Here is a 16,692-nt window from a genome sequence, read left to right as displayed (position 1 = left end):
GCTTCTTTTCTTAGTACCCAAATATATCTTTTTCCTTTTATCAACATTTAATAGAATTTAATTTAAGCAGTCATTCAGACAGTGTGTGCCTACTTAACTAGTTATAGCATATAGGAAAATTATGCACATCATGTTGCCAAATCAATGAAAGTCTTTAAAATGCAATAGGATGAATAGATGGCAGGCATGTCAATCTTTAAAAAATGTAGACCTGTATCTGCAGCTGCTGATTCATTGTCCTTCAATATTCTCAAAGATGAGTTGAGCAGCTTTGAGACTATATGAGCTATGAAGTCTTTTAAAGGAACCATCTCTACTACAGACAATAAAGTCCCATGGCATAGATCATCGTAACAACTACAAAACATAAAACATTAAAGTCAAAGGTGCTAGCAAATAGAGAAACTCCCCAGCAGGTAAAGCAGCCATTCCCACCTGTACTCGACAAGAGAATCCAAAAACAAGGCCAGAAATTTCTCTGTGTTGAACTCCTCTGCCAATTCACTTAGAAGTCCCGAAATATCCCTTTAGACAAACAGCGAGAAACAGGATTCAGAGGCTAGTTATAAATCTCCGACCAAGGCAACATGGGTGTAGTATGTTTGGTACATGAGCAGGGTACAACATAATACCTGATGTCCTTAAGGATATCAATGATCTTCTTGGGGATAATTTCAATTGATTGCAACTGCACAAAATGATTTTAAACAGAAGTAAGAAGTTAGAGACATAGTAACAATTCCTAAAACTCTTACGAAATTCAACCAGCATGCCAATTGCCAACATTGTAAAAGAAAAGGATATGTTCCTATCTTAAAAAATATACAAATATTTTTAAACAGTGTGTTAAAGTTATATAAAAATTTACAAGGTATAAATTCGTTATGTGCTTTCGCAAGTATTCATCAATTGTTATTCCGGTACTTATGCTTGATAAAAACAAAATGATACAAAACAATTGCTTCTGGAACAATTATGTTTGGATTACTTTGTTTAACATTGATAGGTCAGATTTGTGTGATTAGAACATAAATACATCAATTATCATGTAAAGGAGCTCAAGTGGCCTTTATTTTGACGGATGTGTTAAAAATAATTTCGTAAAGTTTTCCAAAAAACAAAATTTAAGTTTGTAAAACTGAAAACGTCTTTGAAATTTTTTAAACTTTTGCAAAAATTGAAATTAATGTGCTTGCTCTATAAAATATTAATAGAAAAATCAGTTTATGGAGAACTTGAAAAAAATCAAAATATAATCATTTTCACCTACAGTTAGAACGAATGCCACCTTATTTTGATAAACAACGGAAATTTAATTAAAACCACAACATCACTTCACTACTGATTTTCCTTTTTTCCAGTTTTGATATTACTTGCCTTTTACAAACTGTAATATTACATAATTTAAAAAAGGAAAGGATTTAAAAGGTATTTAATATTAGAAATTCCTACATATTTCAAAGAAAGGAGGATTTAGTACACAAAATTTAGTTGATTTAGAACTCCTAAATTTTAGGGAAAACTCAATTGACGATTTTGTCCTATGCAAAATTTTATTTTTGAAGGGCAAAAAGGTCGGCCAACATTCTTGGCTTTCGTGCTTTTAATATAGTATAGATAGATGAAGGTCCAAGATAGATGTGCATGCAACAACACTATTATTAACTTATAAAGAAAAAAAGACAAGTTATCCTTCTCAAAAGAACAAGTTATCCCCAAAAAGAAAAAAGATAAGTCATAAGGCAAAGTGATGCATGCATGCAGATAAAGCCCTCTTTTACCTTTTATCTTAAATCTCAATTGTATCCAAAACTCTTATCAGGAACCATGTGTCAGAGGAAAATACATAAGATACAAGATATCGTTATATTAATAGACAAGGATACTCTCCAACAAGTTATGTCGAAACTAATCCTGTTAAGCCATGTAATTCCAGATCTCATGATTTACGAAGCTTTCTGGAAGAAAGTGATAGATGCAAAACATGGGAAAAGAGACAACTGGAGCACTAAAATTGCAAATGCCCCTTATGGAATTGGTCCCTGAAAGTATATTAGCAAAATTGAGTAATGAATTTTTCCAGAAGATCCACTCCAAACCTGGTAATGGAGAGCACATCAGATTTTGGAAGGACATATGGCTGAATAACACAGCATTCATGGATGAATATCCTAACATTTTCCAAATTTCCATGGACAAGAACTCATCTGAGAAGGTTTGTCCAAGACTGGGAGATGGAAAGTTTGATGGAAATGCTAGCAAGAGTGGAGAGCTACAACATTGTTGAAGATCTTTCAGACACTGTGTTGGGGTAGCAAGGGTATCTTCACAACCAAAGCTGCACTCAAAATCAGGTGCTTGATGCACAGCCATGGAAATTGATATGGAGGACCAAATTACCTATTAAGGTTATATGCTTCAATTTATAAGAGGCAAAGCGAGCAGTTACGGCGACCAAGGCTGCAGCTTTTAGTCGTTTGTATGAGGAACTCGAGGGCTGACTGGGGATAAGAGGTTGTTCAGGTTAGCCAAGGCGCGAGAAAGGAAAGCGCGTGACATGGACCAAGTGAAGTGCATCAAGGACAAAGAAGGTAGAGTTTTGTTGGATGAGGGGCTTATACGTCGGAGATGGCAGACCTACTTTCATAGTCCCTTGAACGAGGAGGGGGAGAGGAACACTGTACTGGGTGATTGGAACTCTTCGGGAGTCGTTGTGACTTTGGGTATTGTAGGCGGATTAGAGTTGATGAAGTTGAAGGGGCTATGCGTAAGATGAGCAGGGGCAAAGCGACCGGGCCGGATGAAATCCCGGTGGAGTTTTGGAAGAATGCGGGCAAGGCAGGCTTGGAGTGGCTCACTAGGTTATTTAATGTCATATTTTAGAACGAAGAAGATGCCCGAAGAGTGGAGGTGGAGCACGATGGTTCCTGTATACAAGAACAAGGGTGATATCCAAAATTGCAATAACTATCGGGGTATCAAGCTGCTTAGCCATACTATGAAAGTCTGGGAGAGAGTGGTAGAGCTAAGGGTGAGGAGGAGTGTGTCTATTTCCGAGAACCAGTTTGGGTTTATGCCGGGGCGTTCGACAACAGAAGCCATTCACCTTGTTAGGAAATTAATGGAGCAGTATAAGGAGAGAAAGAAGGACTTGCATATGGTGTTCATCGACTTAGAAAATGTGTACGATAAAGTTCCGAGGGAGATTTTGTGGAGATGTTTGGAGGCTAGAGGTGTACTTGTTGCCTATGTTAGGTTGATTTAAGGACATGTATGATGGAGTAAAGACTCGAGTGAGGACGGTGGTAGGGACTCGGACCATTTTCTGGATATGATGGGGTTGCATCCGGGGTCGGCACTCAACCCTTTTGTGTTTGCTCTGGCGATAGATGTACTGACGCGCCACATCCAAGGGGAGGTGCCGTGGTGCATGCTATTTGCAGATGATATTGTATTGATTGACGAAACATGAGACGGTGTGAACGCGCAATTAGAGGCATGGAGGCAGACCCTAGAATCTAAAGGTTTCGAGTTGAGAGGACCAAGATAGAATACTTGGAGTATGAGTTAAGTGGCGAGACTCGAGGAGGGGAAGGGGAGGTGAGGCTGGACTCGTAGGTCATCCCTAAGAGAGGTAGTTTTAAGTACCTTGGGTCTATTATTCAGGGGATGGGGAGATTGATTAAGATGTCACACATCGTATTGGGGCGGGATGGATGAAATGGAGACTCGCTTCCGGTGTTTTGTGTGACAAGAAGGTGCCAACGAAACTTAAGGGTAAATTCTACAGAGTGGTGGTCTGACCAACGATGTTGTATGGGGCCGAGTGTTAGCCGGTCAAGATCGCTCATGTCCAGAAGATGAAGGTAGCAGAGATAAGGATGTTGAGATGGATGTTCGGGCACACCATGTTAGATAGGACTAGAAATGAGGTTATTCGCGACAAGGTGGGTGTGACCCCTATTGAGGACAAGATGCGGGAAGCACGGCTTAGGTGGTTTGGTCATGTTAGGAGGAGGAGCACAAACGACCCGGTGAGGATGTGTGAGAGGTTGACATTGGAGGGCCCACGGAGAGGTAAAGGTAGGCCCAAGAAGAGGTGGGGAGAGGTAATTAGGCAAGACATGGCGCGGCTTCAGTTGACCGAGGACATGACCCTTGATAGGAAGGTATAGAGATCGAGGATTAAGGTAGTAGAGTAGGTAGTCTAGAGTGTTCATAACAGTAGTATTGGCAAGCAGTCTCGCTTTCTGTTAGTAGTAGGTTTTTATGACTAACCTTTCTTTTCTTTCATTGTTGATCACCTTACTATCTTGTTGTTTTTAATCTACTTTTATATGGTTTTTTGGTATTGTCTCTTCTTGTCTATATTTTTATTAATGTGGTGCTTATGCTTTCCTGAGCTGAAGGTCTATTGGAAACAGCTTCTCTATCCTCACAAGGTAGGGGTAAGGTCAGCATACACACTACCCTCCCCAGACCCCACAGGGAATCGTGGAGCAATTACATGGGGTTGGTAATGCCAAAATGGAACCTACCCACAAAACGGAAGAAGAAGTAGAAAACGATTAGGAAAAAAAACTTTGTAGAAGTATCCAAATGACAAATGATTCGAACCGTTAGAAACTAGGCTTCAAGGTCCACAATTTTTCTCCAAGAGTCATAATCAAATTCTTTCAATATTAAAAGCTGTGCATTTTTTAAGTAGGGTCGTGTTTCACTTGTTAGTATAGGCACAAATTTCCAACTTTTCTTTGTTTGAGTCACTCTATTTCATCTCCTTTTCACTCTAACATACTCCTAATATGTCTTTCCCTAAGTAGAAGAGTAAACCCCTAAAGGGTAAGGTGTTCTAAAATTGTTTGGCCATTGATGGTGCATGTTATTGCCTTTGAGTGATTATTTTGAATCTAGAAAAAAGTTTAAAACCCCAACAAGCAGGCTTCTTTTAAGCTCACATCTTAGCTTGAGGTCGTGCTCAGCACGAGCAGTTTTTGTGGGATAATATTGGGTATGTTGCTGTTATGCTTCAATTGGATTGCTATATGAAGCTTGTCTAACACAAGACAACCTTAACACAAGAGGATTCCAGCTGGTCAACAGATGCTAACTATGTAGGAGGAATCAGGAATTATCATTCATTTGTTCCTGCACTGCCCAGCTGCCACTGATATATGGAATATGTACTACAGTATTTTTGGCCTTAGCTGGGTTATGCCACAGAATATGAGACAGGCAGACATTACTTAGAGTTTGTGGAAAGTTGATAAGGCCATCACGAAAATCTGGTTGATGATTCCTGCAGCTATTTTTTGGTGTTCATGGACAAAGAGGAATAGAAAATTTCTTGATGGCATCTCAACTCCAAATCACTCTCTTAAGACAAAATGCCTACTTGAACTTTTTTGCTGGACAAAACTGTCCCCAGCTGCACATTTTTTGGACTTTGTTAGTACTATTGTCCTAGATTGACACTTTGTATAGGGCCTAACTTCTCTCTTTTGTTCTTCTCCTTTGTAACTAGGCCTACTGTAACTATGTACTACGTATCTTCTTGATGCTTTTCTTAAAGAAACACCTTACTTTATCAACAAAAAAAAGGAAATATTTCTGTAAGCCGATACAGAAAAGTTCTCTTTTTTTTAATTCAACATAATTTTCTATCAGCAACAAAATGGTGTTAACGATAATACAGTAATAGACTAACAGAAAGACACCATTTACCCCTTGGAACCAACCCAATAACAAATAAGGAAGCTTTCAATTGCCCATTTGCAATCAAACAAGAAAGTTTATCATTAAACACCACTCTGCTACTTAAACTGGTCAAGCCCTCCCTTTATTCCTCGAAATCGAGTGGGACCCCAAAAAACTCTACATGTGATGCTCCGAAAACATAAACATGTGATTTAGTAAATTAGAACCCATTGTGGAGTTATTGGGCTAAGCTTTTAGAAATTGTTGATGGTAAAAAGTTTTTTTTTCTAAAAGCTTAGCCCAACAACTCCACAATGGGTTCTAATTTACTAAATCACATGTTTATGTTTTCGAATGTAAGCAAGCACATATTTGTTAAAAACAGATGCTCTTAGGCACACTCCCCGAGGAGTTTGAGAACCCGGAATCCTGAGTTTTTACAAACACCATCCGAGAGACAACAATGACGCGAGCCTACCCCTGAAAACAGTTCCGGTGTACGCCCTTCCACGCGCCGCCACGCACGGCAGACCTCCGGCGACATCTCCACCACGCGCCGGCGCGTGTGCCAATTCCAGGCCAGATCTCATCCTTTTCTCTTTGGACAGCCTCTTCGCGGCCTTATTCCGACCCCACCCATCCATCAAGTTCTAGATTCCGACCACTTTTACTTTTTTCCGGTGACGGGGTGCCTTTTTCCGGCCAGATTTCACTCACCATATCAGTGGAAATGGATGACAATGCAATTTACTTTGCTGTAGGTTCCAAATCATACGACATAATCAAGGAGGAATCTAGAGCAGAGACATGGTATAACTGGACAGAAAGAGAGCATAACATGTTCAGGAGGACTTTTTTCAGCTAGAAGATGATGGAATGGTTATGCTATGCTCTAACAGAAGCTTCGAAAGGGAAGGGTAATTCAGTGAGAAGATGGAAGTCCCAAGACCACTTTTTTGAGTTCTTATGCTCGAGAAACTTCAACAAATATGGACGCTACATAAGTATTATAAACATGCAAAAGAAAGGAGATCTATTATTATTATACCTGAATTGGCATTTAATACAGGGTGGTTGGACATTGAGTCAAAATATCAAGATTCATTAATGACAGAGCCCAGAGGGCAGTTACTATTGTCCCTAGGAATACAGAGGAAGGAATCTTTTATTCAGACACAATCAGAAGAAACAAATGGACAACCAGAGAAATGGAAGAGGCCTCTGTGCATGGAAAAGAGGGCATCATCAAAATCTCTGGAGGAACCAGCACTGTCCAAAATGAACTCCTTTCCAGAGTGTGGTGGGTAGCCTTCCAGTTGAGATTTCCGACATCCCGACCCTCTCGGAGATCCTACGGTGGACCAGCAGCACTTGGAAGCAAGCTCATGGGGTAAACATCTATGAGATGGGCCAAAATCACTTTCTATTTGAGTTTTCCTCGAAAAAAACTACTGAACATGTGCTAAAAGGGAACTGGAAATGGAAGTTTCATAAATTTCATCTTCAATGGTGGTCGCCAACAGTGGGCTCTATATCAAAAATGGAGAAGATAGAACATGTTTGGGTCAGACTTGTTGGACTCCCACTTCATCTCTGGTCCCAGAAAGTCTTCAAAGAGGTAGGAGATCACTGTGGAGGTTGGGTTCAAACTGAGGAAGAGACGGAACTCAAAAATCACCTGAAATGGGTCAGATTGAAGGTGAGAGGAGATGGGGAATTTATCCCTAAGGCAGTAATCATTGAAAACGAAGGAATTACTTACACTATCCAAGTCTGGTGCGAGTCGTTAGTAAGATTTTCCTCCGGTGAAGGAAGAGAGATGAAGGTCTTGGACCAGCAGGCAATCGCAGGCTCTATGATGGCAGTGGGGGGCCTCAAGAATATGGAGATGGGACGGGGCACGTGGGTTGCTCAAAAGCCTTACAGCCTAGGTTTCCAGAAGCTACGCGTGACCTAACACGTGAGGGGGCATTTAAATTAAATGACCCGATACAAACAAGGTTCATGTTACATAATAAGCAATCTTTGGGCCCAAATATCATGGCCCAAGTCATTTCAGAAGACAAGCCCAATTTGGAACACTCTACTAAATACAGACCAGACCCACTAATTCAAGAAATATAAGCAATTTCTCTGCCTCCTAAAATTTTGCTTGTTGCAAACAACGAACCAGAGTCAAATCTGATTGAAGAGAGGGCAACATCAGAAGAAGAAGGAAACGAAGAAGCCCAACTAGACCCAGTTGACAAGGAAAGTGCCATGATCATTACGGAAGAACTAGATTGCTCTCCACTAGGTTTACAACCTTTGCAAAACACAGTAGGGGAGGAAAATACTGAATGGGCAATTGAAGAGGTTGAACCCTTAAATTCACACTCCCAAGAGCCTGAGAAGGACCCTGACTTTGATACACCTATCTGGGTACACCAAAACATCATCAAACTTGGTAAAGCATTTGGGGTTTTCCAAGGTTGCGAAAAAGAGGCTTTACAGCTCTTCATGAAGATTGATCAAAAAAGACAAACACATAGGGGTATTGCAGGAATAATGGTGACAACAACTCCTAAATCTAAGGGTTCTAAAGAACCTGGACATTGGGAGCAATTTCAAAAGCAATGGTACCAGAAGCAGAGGGGGCTACCACATCAACCAAGATCAATGAAAGTCAATATTGTATCATGGAATGTGAGGGGATTGAACAAGGCAAGGAAGAGAAGACTGATCAACAGTTGCATTAACACTTGGAAAGCTGACGTATACTGCTTTCAGGAGACCAAAATTGAAGGAGATATCACAGGAATTGTGAGAGAATTATGGGCCAATAGATGGTGCAGATTTGCACAACTAGAGGCTAGCGGTAACAAGGGAGGCATTTTACTGATGTGGGACAACAGGGTAGGGGAAGGTGAAACAATCAGCTTGGCTTCCTACTCTATCACATGTAAGTTCACTGGAAAAACACAAGACTTGTCTTGGCACTTAACCAGTATTTATGCTCCTAATGATATGGCAGAGAGAGAAGAAGTTTGGTGGGAAATTGGTGCAACAAGAGGCTTGTTCTCGGGTCCCTGGGTGGTATGTGGGGACTTTAATATAGTTAGATTTCCTTCAGAGAAGAAAAGTTATAACAGAATTTCCAGATCAATGACTGACTTCTCTGAATTCATCGAGGATATGGAGTTGGTAGATCTAAAACTACTAGGAAGTAAGTTCACTTGGAGGAAAGGAGTCAGACATGACATTGCAGCTAGACTAGACAGATTTCTTATTTCTGAAGATTGGGATGAGGGTTTCAGGAGTATCAAACAATCAACCTTACATAGAGTAACTTCTGATCACACGCCTCTGTTACTTCAATGTGGAAATTGGGAGCCTATCAAATCCTATTTCAAATTCGAAAATTGGTGGCTACAGACAGAGGGTTTCAAAGAGAGAGTCAAAGAATGGTGGGACTCTTTCAGCTGTGAAGGAAGACCTGATTACACTCTAGCCTTCAAGCTGAAGGCTTTAAAAGCAAAACTCAAAGAGTAGAGCAAAACCATCCGGGGAAATCTAGAAATGCAGAAGCTTAACATCCTCTCTCAATTAAGTGAATTAGAGGAGATTCAGGACCTCAGGAATCTAAATGAAGATGAAATACTCTCAAAAGCATCATTAACAGTGGAATTTGAGGAGATAGCAAGAAAAGAAGAAGTCGCATGGAGACAGAGATCAAGAGCTCTTTGGTTGAATCAAGGAGATAATAATACCAAGTTCTTTCATAAAATTGCCAGGAACAACAACATTGACATGTTAGAAGTTGAAGGTGAATCTATCAGAAATCCTGCAGACATCAAGATGGAAATCATCTCATTCTATCAAAACCTCTACGCTGAATCTGAAGAATGGAGGCCCCGTGGAAACCTTAGAGTTTGTCCTATGATCACTCCAGAAGAAAGCCAAATACTATAGAGTCTGTTTGAAGCCCAAGAGATATGGAGCAGTGTTTAAGCATGTGCTGAGGATAAAGTTCCTGGGCCTGATGGCTATACCATGGCCTTCTTCACTCACTGTTGGGAGATAGTCAATGTTGATGTCACTGCTGCTATTCAAAAATTTTATGAGAGAGGTGTTTTTGAAAAAAGCTTTAATGCCACCTATGTGGCTTTGATTCCTAAGAAGGTGGAGGAATTGAAAGACTTTAGACCCATCAGCCTAATAGGTAGCATCTACAAAATAATCTCTAAGTTGTTGACTGAGAAACTTAAGAAAGTGGTACATAAATTGGTGGATGCTCAACAGATGGTCTTTATCAAAGGGAGACAGATAATGGATGCCATTCTTATAGCAAATGAATGTGTAGACACAAGGATCAAAAGCAAACTCCCAGGCATCCTATGTAAGCTGGACATTCAGAAGGCTTTTGATCATTTAAACTGGAGTTATTTGCTTGGAATTTTGGAGAAGATGGGGTTCGGAGGCAAATGGATCAACTGGATCAGATTCTGCATAAGCACTGTCAAATTCTCCGTCCTTATCAATGGTTCCCCAGCTGGCTTCTTCTCATCCTAGAGAGGACTGAGACAGGGTGATCCCTTATCCCCATTCCTGTTCATCATTGCTATGGAAGGTCTTAATGACATGTTGAAAACTGCTCAGGGTAACACCTGGATCAAGGGATTCAATGTATCTACTAGGGCTGTCAACAATCTAGTCACACACCTTCAATATCCTGATGACACACTAGTTTTTTGTGAAGCAGATAGAGATCAACTGAAAATTCTGAGGGTGATATTTATTCTATTTGAAGCCATATCTGGGTTGCATATTAATTAGAGCAAGAGTCATCTATATCCAGTCAATGAGGTCCCTGATATCCAATACCTAGCTAACATTCTGGGAGGGAGAATTGGAGAACTTCCATCAGTGTATCTTGGCATGCCTTTGGGAGCAAAGAGCAAGTCAAAAGAAATTTGGAATGGTGTACTCGAGAAGTGTGAAAAGAAACTAGTTAACTGGAAAAGCCAATATCTTTCCCTAGGGGGCAGACTAGTTCTAATCAATAATGTACTGGATGCCTTACCCTCTTACATGATGTCTCTATTTCCTATCCCGGCAAATGTAGCCAAAAGAATAGATGCATTGAGAAGGAACTTTCTTTGGCAAGGCAACAGTGACAAAGGCAAAATTCACCTGGTCAATTGGGACGCACTTGTAACCAGCAAGAAGGAAGGGGGCCTGGGCATTAGGAACCTAAGAATTCAGAACCACAGCTTAATGATGAAATGGCTCTGGAGATTCGCTTCAAGTGAACAATCACTGTGGAAAGATGTCATTAGAGTGAAGTATGGAATGGAAAGCAATTGGACTACCAACTCTACAACCAGTCCTTATGGTGTCAGTCTATGGAGATCAATCAGGAACTTGTGGCCAAAGTTCAGAAACAAATCCAGATTCAAGGTGGGCAATGGAATAAAAACTTCTTTCTAGGATGACACCTAGCTAGGCCAATGTCCTTTGAAACAGACTTTCCCAGACATTTATAGTCTGAACCAGCAACAAGGAGCATATGTGGGAGATGTATGGTCAAACCAAGGATGGAACCTTAGCTATAGAAGATTATTCAGTGACTGAGAGATCGTCAGGCTAACAGAATTCTACAACACCTTGGATCAATTCAAAGGGACATCCCCTCCTGAAAGATTATATGTTCTGGCAAAGGGATAATCAAGGTAAATTCTCAGTCAAGTCCGCCTATAAGGAATACAACACCACTAATAATCAGATTGGAAGTTGGCCTTGGAAACTAATTTGGAAAGTCAAAATTCCATACAAAGTTGTCTGCTTCACGTGGTTGCTAGCCAGAAAAGCAGTCTTAACTCAAGATAATCTTATGAAGAGGGGCTTCCACCTATGCTCCAAATGCTACTTATGTGGAGAAGATGCAGAGACAATCAACCATCTTTTTTTGCACTGCAGGATAACATAACAAATTTGGAGGATTTTCATTAACTTGAAAGGAATCATGTGGGTAATGCCAAGAAGTATTATTGAACTTCTAGAATGCTGGAATAGACTCGGTAACTCCCATAACCAGAAAGAGAGATAGAAAATTGTCCCAGATTGCATTTGGTGGATTGTTTGGAAAGAGAGAAACCAAAGATGTTTTGAAGATAGACATAGTACAATCCAGAGGATGAAAATGCATTGTTTAGCTCTTTTTTATTTTTGGTGTAAGCAAGAGTACATGGAAGATCCAGAATCTTTTGTTGATGTTTTAGGATCCTTGTAAGGACTTGAGAATCTTCTTGTACCACCCTTAGTAATTATGGTTAATTATTTCTGTTTTGACACAGTTAATATATATGCAACAAATGTTACCTTCTCAAAAAAAAAAAATCATAATTCACAGGTGCTCTTGAGCTCACTTAACATTGTCTAATATCCATTTGGATATCTAGCTGTCATAAAATATATACAAGTAGTTAATTTTTGGTTGATTATTTAGCATCAATGACCATACGAACAATAATTTTTTAAGGTAACTCAGTGATAAAGAGCCAAATAAAAAATACAAAACTATCACAATGATCGGGTGAAGAAATCAGTCCTTTAAGTCCAGAATGCTTTCCAGTAGAACACAACATGATTTGCATATGACAGTATATCAGAAAGAACTGCAAACCTAAGTTGCTCGGACACGTAATTTGGGTGTCGTACCCGTGTCGACACGACACTGACAAGGGTAAGGGTGTGGGATCTGTGTCGGATATGGTCAGACAAAGATCGGGTGCGTTGACCAAAATTTTTCCCAATTAATTTCACTAAGTAAAGATTTGAAGAGATGGGAAACGAAATACCTTCAATTTCGCTGATATTCTCCTTCTTATATTAGTCTTTTGTCTCCTTTGAGCTTTTTGTCTTGGTCAATCCTCTTGTTCATGCTGCAGCTTTTGAAATCAAGAGCTCCTGTTTTTTTTTGGGCAGAGAAGCAAAAGATGGGTGGTGGACTACTGGACTAAGGCATAATGGGTTTTGTACTGAAAAAAAACAAAGAGATGGAAAAGGTTTTGTTGGGGAAGAAGACTCAGAGATGGAAAGAAGAAGAGGTGAGTACAGAGAACGGATGAAGAATGAGACAAATTAGGAATTGACCACTTTTTAATTGACAACTAATATTTTGCCGTTTATGAAAAGTTATAGTTGTCTCTCATTAAATATTGCATCTACTTGCAATATGGGCCACAAAAAAGAGTTACTGTAGCTCTTTTTTAAAAAGTCATATGCTTTTTGACATACTTTACCTTTATGATCACGTTACTGTAGCAAATTTACTACAAGTGTGCAAACATTTTGTCTTAGCACGGCAAATATTAATACAAGTGTGCAAACTTTTAGCCGTATCCCCGCACCCGTGTCGGTTCTAGGATTCGTATCCCCGAATCTTAAAATTTTCATTTTAAAGGATCCGACCTCTAGATCCGCAGCCGTATCGGACAACCGTACCCGTGTCAGAGCAACTTAGCTGCAAACTACCATCCTTCTAATCAAAATCAGAGGGAACACGTACTGAAAACACTTCTATGCATTGCAGCTTCACGATTTGACTAACAAAACTATTTTGTTCAAGATCCTGGACACGGACAGTAATAAAATTCTAGTTCACCTCTGATACCAAATTGAATGAAACACACTGATACCTGGACAAGATTGATTAGGGCCATCAAAGACATACGACACCACTGCAAGTCAGTAGAATCTCTTGCATCTGCTCGAGCAATTTCAGCAAGGGAACGCATCAAGCTTTTGACAACCTTAGGGGACAGAGCTACCTTATCAGCTAGTAAGCTTACGATCATCAAAGCACCAGCCTACAAAAGCCGAATCCCAACCACAAGATCAATGAATGTTCTATGGATTGAAGCCTCTAGAATGTCTGAATATAATGATATAGCTTCACCGATACAGAATATGTTTCACATTTTAATCAAATAGATAAAAGAGGAAGCTACAAGAAAGACTCTAGAAATATAAGTTAACATGAACGGAATGCAAAAAACACATCAAATATGACTGTATTTCCACAGTTTCATTTTACAACATGCATAAATCTCTGTTAGGGTAGCACTAACAAACAAACAGAACTTGTACATTACAGCCTCCATATCAATAAATTACAGGTCAAGCTAGCCAACCTCTACTCTAGAGTATCAAACTACGCCTGAAATCTTTACACTAAGGAGCCCTTGGTGACAAGAGGCAAAAGGAAAAGAATGTCAAGAAGCGATTATAACATAAAACAACTATCACATACGAAGCCACTAAGCTAACCTTTTGATCGGCTCCTCCTCTGGCGCCTGGTTGAAGTCCAAATTCCACAAAAGGTAGGACTCTCCTCACTACGTCACTGTCTATAGTAGTGAGTGATCCTAAGACCTCAAAAATTACAGCTGTACAAAAACCAGTGACAGGCCTTGATGGCTGAACCTTCTTTGATGTTGACACCTAAATATTTCCACTCATAAAATTTGTAAAACATCCAAAAAAAATACAAAAAAAAACATCAAAATGACCATCACGTATACATACATAATTGCACAAAACATCTAAGATCCCCAAATCACGTATACTTTGTTGCACAATAATCTTCCTGGGGAGTGGTGCACCGGAAGCCTTAACCCCTTCAAGAAATTTCCATTTGCTATTCCTGAAACAGGCTGAAGGTATTATTTTCTTCTATCCCATCACCTCTTCCACCACATAACAAACATTAACATTCTTACCCAGTGTCTATTAGTTGTACAACCCGAACGAATACATGCGTGTCATGGTAAGGCAAGGTACACAAAATTAATTCCTCTATATTATACATGTGAATTCTGTAGAAAAAAATCAATGAAATAGTTAGTTATAGAACAAATGTAACTAGCATTTGCTTTTGGAAGCGCCAATAAAGAGTGTGTGCACAGAATTGAATTAGCTTACTTGTATCTACGAATCAAGTACTCTAATGTCTTTAGGGCTGCTGATAACTCGAAATATCCTGATAACAAATGCAAGTAGGAACTGATTGATGCATTAATTCGGTTATTTTCGTCAATGCCCATCAAATTTCTATCCAACTCTCTACTCCCGTAACTAAACAAGTCATTTTTGTACTTGTTAAATTTTTCTTCGATGCTTATTAACACCTCCAAACCTGAATTGCATATAAGAAACACCAGCAAAAGCTTCATTTAGATGATGTCCAATACCAATGAATTATATTAATAATAATAATAATAATAATAATAACAACAACAAGAGCAATAGAAGTCCAGCTAATTATTGAATATTTTAAAAGGTGGCTTGGGACCTGAGAGAGCAATGTTGAGAATGGCGTCGAGCTCAATATCAGCGGCTTCTTTAGGGTCAAACAAGATTGAAGGACGAGTGAATGGCCGTTTACGCGGCTGCTCAGAATCCGGGACTGCTAACCGCTGCAGTTGAGCAACCAACGAAGTCGCCATCCTTAAACCAAGCTATAAACTCTCTTCTGCAACGGCGTGCGTAGTATTGACGGTTTTCTAAAGGAGAGAGTCTCTTGCCTTTTTGTTAACCTGAGACTTAGACTGGGAGAGAAGGGGGACGGTGTTTGGGGTTTAGGGTTTTAGAATCAACCCATTCTATAATAGAGTTTTTCTTTTTCTTTTTCTTTTTTTCTTTTGGCTGAAATAAATAACTAGTATTATATAATACAATATTATTTTTTACTATGTTACAATCGGTTTACTACAAGAGTATCTCCGACCATAAGTTGTAGAGATAAGTTGTAGAGCTGGGCATATATCGGGTATAACTGATAGCCCGAACCGATAAAATGCTATTGGGTAAATAGTTTGATAACGGTTTAATATTATTTGATTATTGGATAATCGGTTCGGGTCTCGGTTTGCCCAATTTTATTAACAGTTTAACCGATAGCCCAATAAATTTTAACAAAATTATAATTTTAACTACTAAGTATAATAAGCCACCTTATAGCTTCATTCTCTCATTCTCTCGACAGATGCTCTTTCATCTTTAGACCTTAATTTTTAGTGTAAGTTTTAAACTTTTATGAATTTATCATATTAATTTTTCAGTTAAGATTTTTAGTAACTTTAAAGAATTAATTGTTCATATTTTTATTTTTTTATTTGTTTCTTTTGTTGCATTAATTCATTAGTATTTACAAGATTAGGATTTTATTATTTTTCTGTGAATTATGCTCACCTGCAGTGAAATAGTTAGTAAGATTAAATTATTGAATGTCTTATTCCTTACTCCTACTAACTTATAACTCTAAAAATTGAGATCAAATTCATTGGGATTTTTAAATGCAAAGAAAATTTTCTTTTCTAAAGTTAAAATTTAATCCCCTTTTCTTAAGAGCAAAATTCAGTTCATTTCTCTTAATAGCATGATCACGATTTTGTATAATAAAAACATGATTTTTTTTTATGTTTTTTATTCTTATCGGGTAAACCGATAATCGAACCGATAAGGATCGATAATCGAGTAACCGATACCCGATAACCGATATCTTATCGGTTCGGTTATCGGTTTAGTATATTTATAAACCGATATACCGAACCGATAATATTCACAATCGAACCGAACTGACCAATGTCCACCCTTAATAAGTTGTACCAAAATAGTCAAATGATAAATTGTCAGAAAAGGAGGGATATCGTAATGAAATGAATCTCCCTTCCTGCTGAAAATTATACAGTAACTTTAAAAAGTTTCTTAATAAATGTTTTTCATAGAAATTAATAAAATACCAAAAAAAAAAATCACAAGTTCTCTTGTATCTTAAAGATAAGAATCAATGAATCCAGACACTTATTAGCCTGGAATAATTTTGCTCTCAAATGATGGTTATTTCTTTGAAGTCCTCTTTGTCTAACATGCTCCCAAAGAATTTTCAGTTTAAACCATAAATTTATTTATTCACTTTATCAAATACTCTTATTTCTGCTCTTTCCCCATTGT

The 16,692-nt window shown here is 38.8% G+C and overlaps 1 protein-coding gene across 3 annotated transcripts in view; it reads right to left on the bottom strand.

The window, feature by feature from the left end:
* The window catches only part of LOC107793828 (uncharacterized protein At3g06530), a 39,887-nt gene extending 24,563 nt beyond the window's left edge, over window positions 1–15,324 (bottom strand). For 2 of the 3 annotated variants that reach the window (XM_075255192.1, XM_075255193.1), the window contains exons 1-9: window positions 15,032–15,324; window positions 14,662–14,875; window positions 14,460–14,555; window positions 14,266–14,383; window positions 14,008–14,181; window positions 13,377–13,547; window positions 633–688; window positions 436–525; window positions 212–357 (exon numbers count right to left, since the gene is read on the bottom strand). In XM_075255192.1, coding sequence (XP_075111293.1) covers window positions 212–357; window positions 436–525; window positions 633–688; window positions 13,377–13,547; window positions 14,008–14,181; window positions 14,266–14,383; window positions 14,460–14,555; window positions 14,662–14,875; window positions 15,032–15,185 — 1,219 coding nt within the window. In that variant the 5' untranslated portion in view covers window positions 15,186–15,324. Of the gene's footprint in view, window positions 1–211; window positions 358–435; window positions 526–632; window positions 689–12,536; window positions 13,548–14,007; window positions 14,182–14,265; window positions 14,384–14,459; window positions 14,556–14,661; window positions 14,876–15,031 lie in introns of all 3 variants that reach the window. The other variant, XM_075255194.1, reaches the window with a different exon arrangement.
* Window positions 15,325–16,692: the final 1,368 nt, after the last annotated feature.

Source organism: Nicotiana tabacum, chromosome 6 (genome assembly GCF_000715075.1).
Source record: "Nicotiana tabacum cultivar K326 chromosome 6, ASM71507v2, whole genome shotgun sequence".
NCBI lineage: Eukaryota > Viridiplantae > Streptophyta > Magnoliopsida > Solanales > Solanaceae > Nicotiana > Nicotiana tabacum.
The sequence above is the reverse complement of the archived record's forward strand: the minus strand, read 5'-3'. Positions and strand labels throughout refer to the sequence as shown.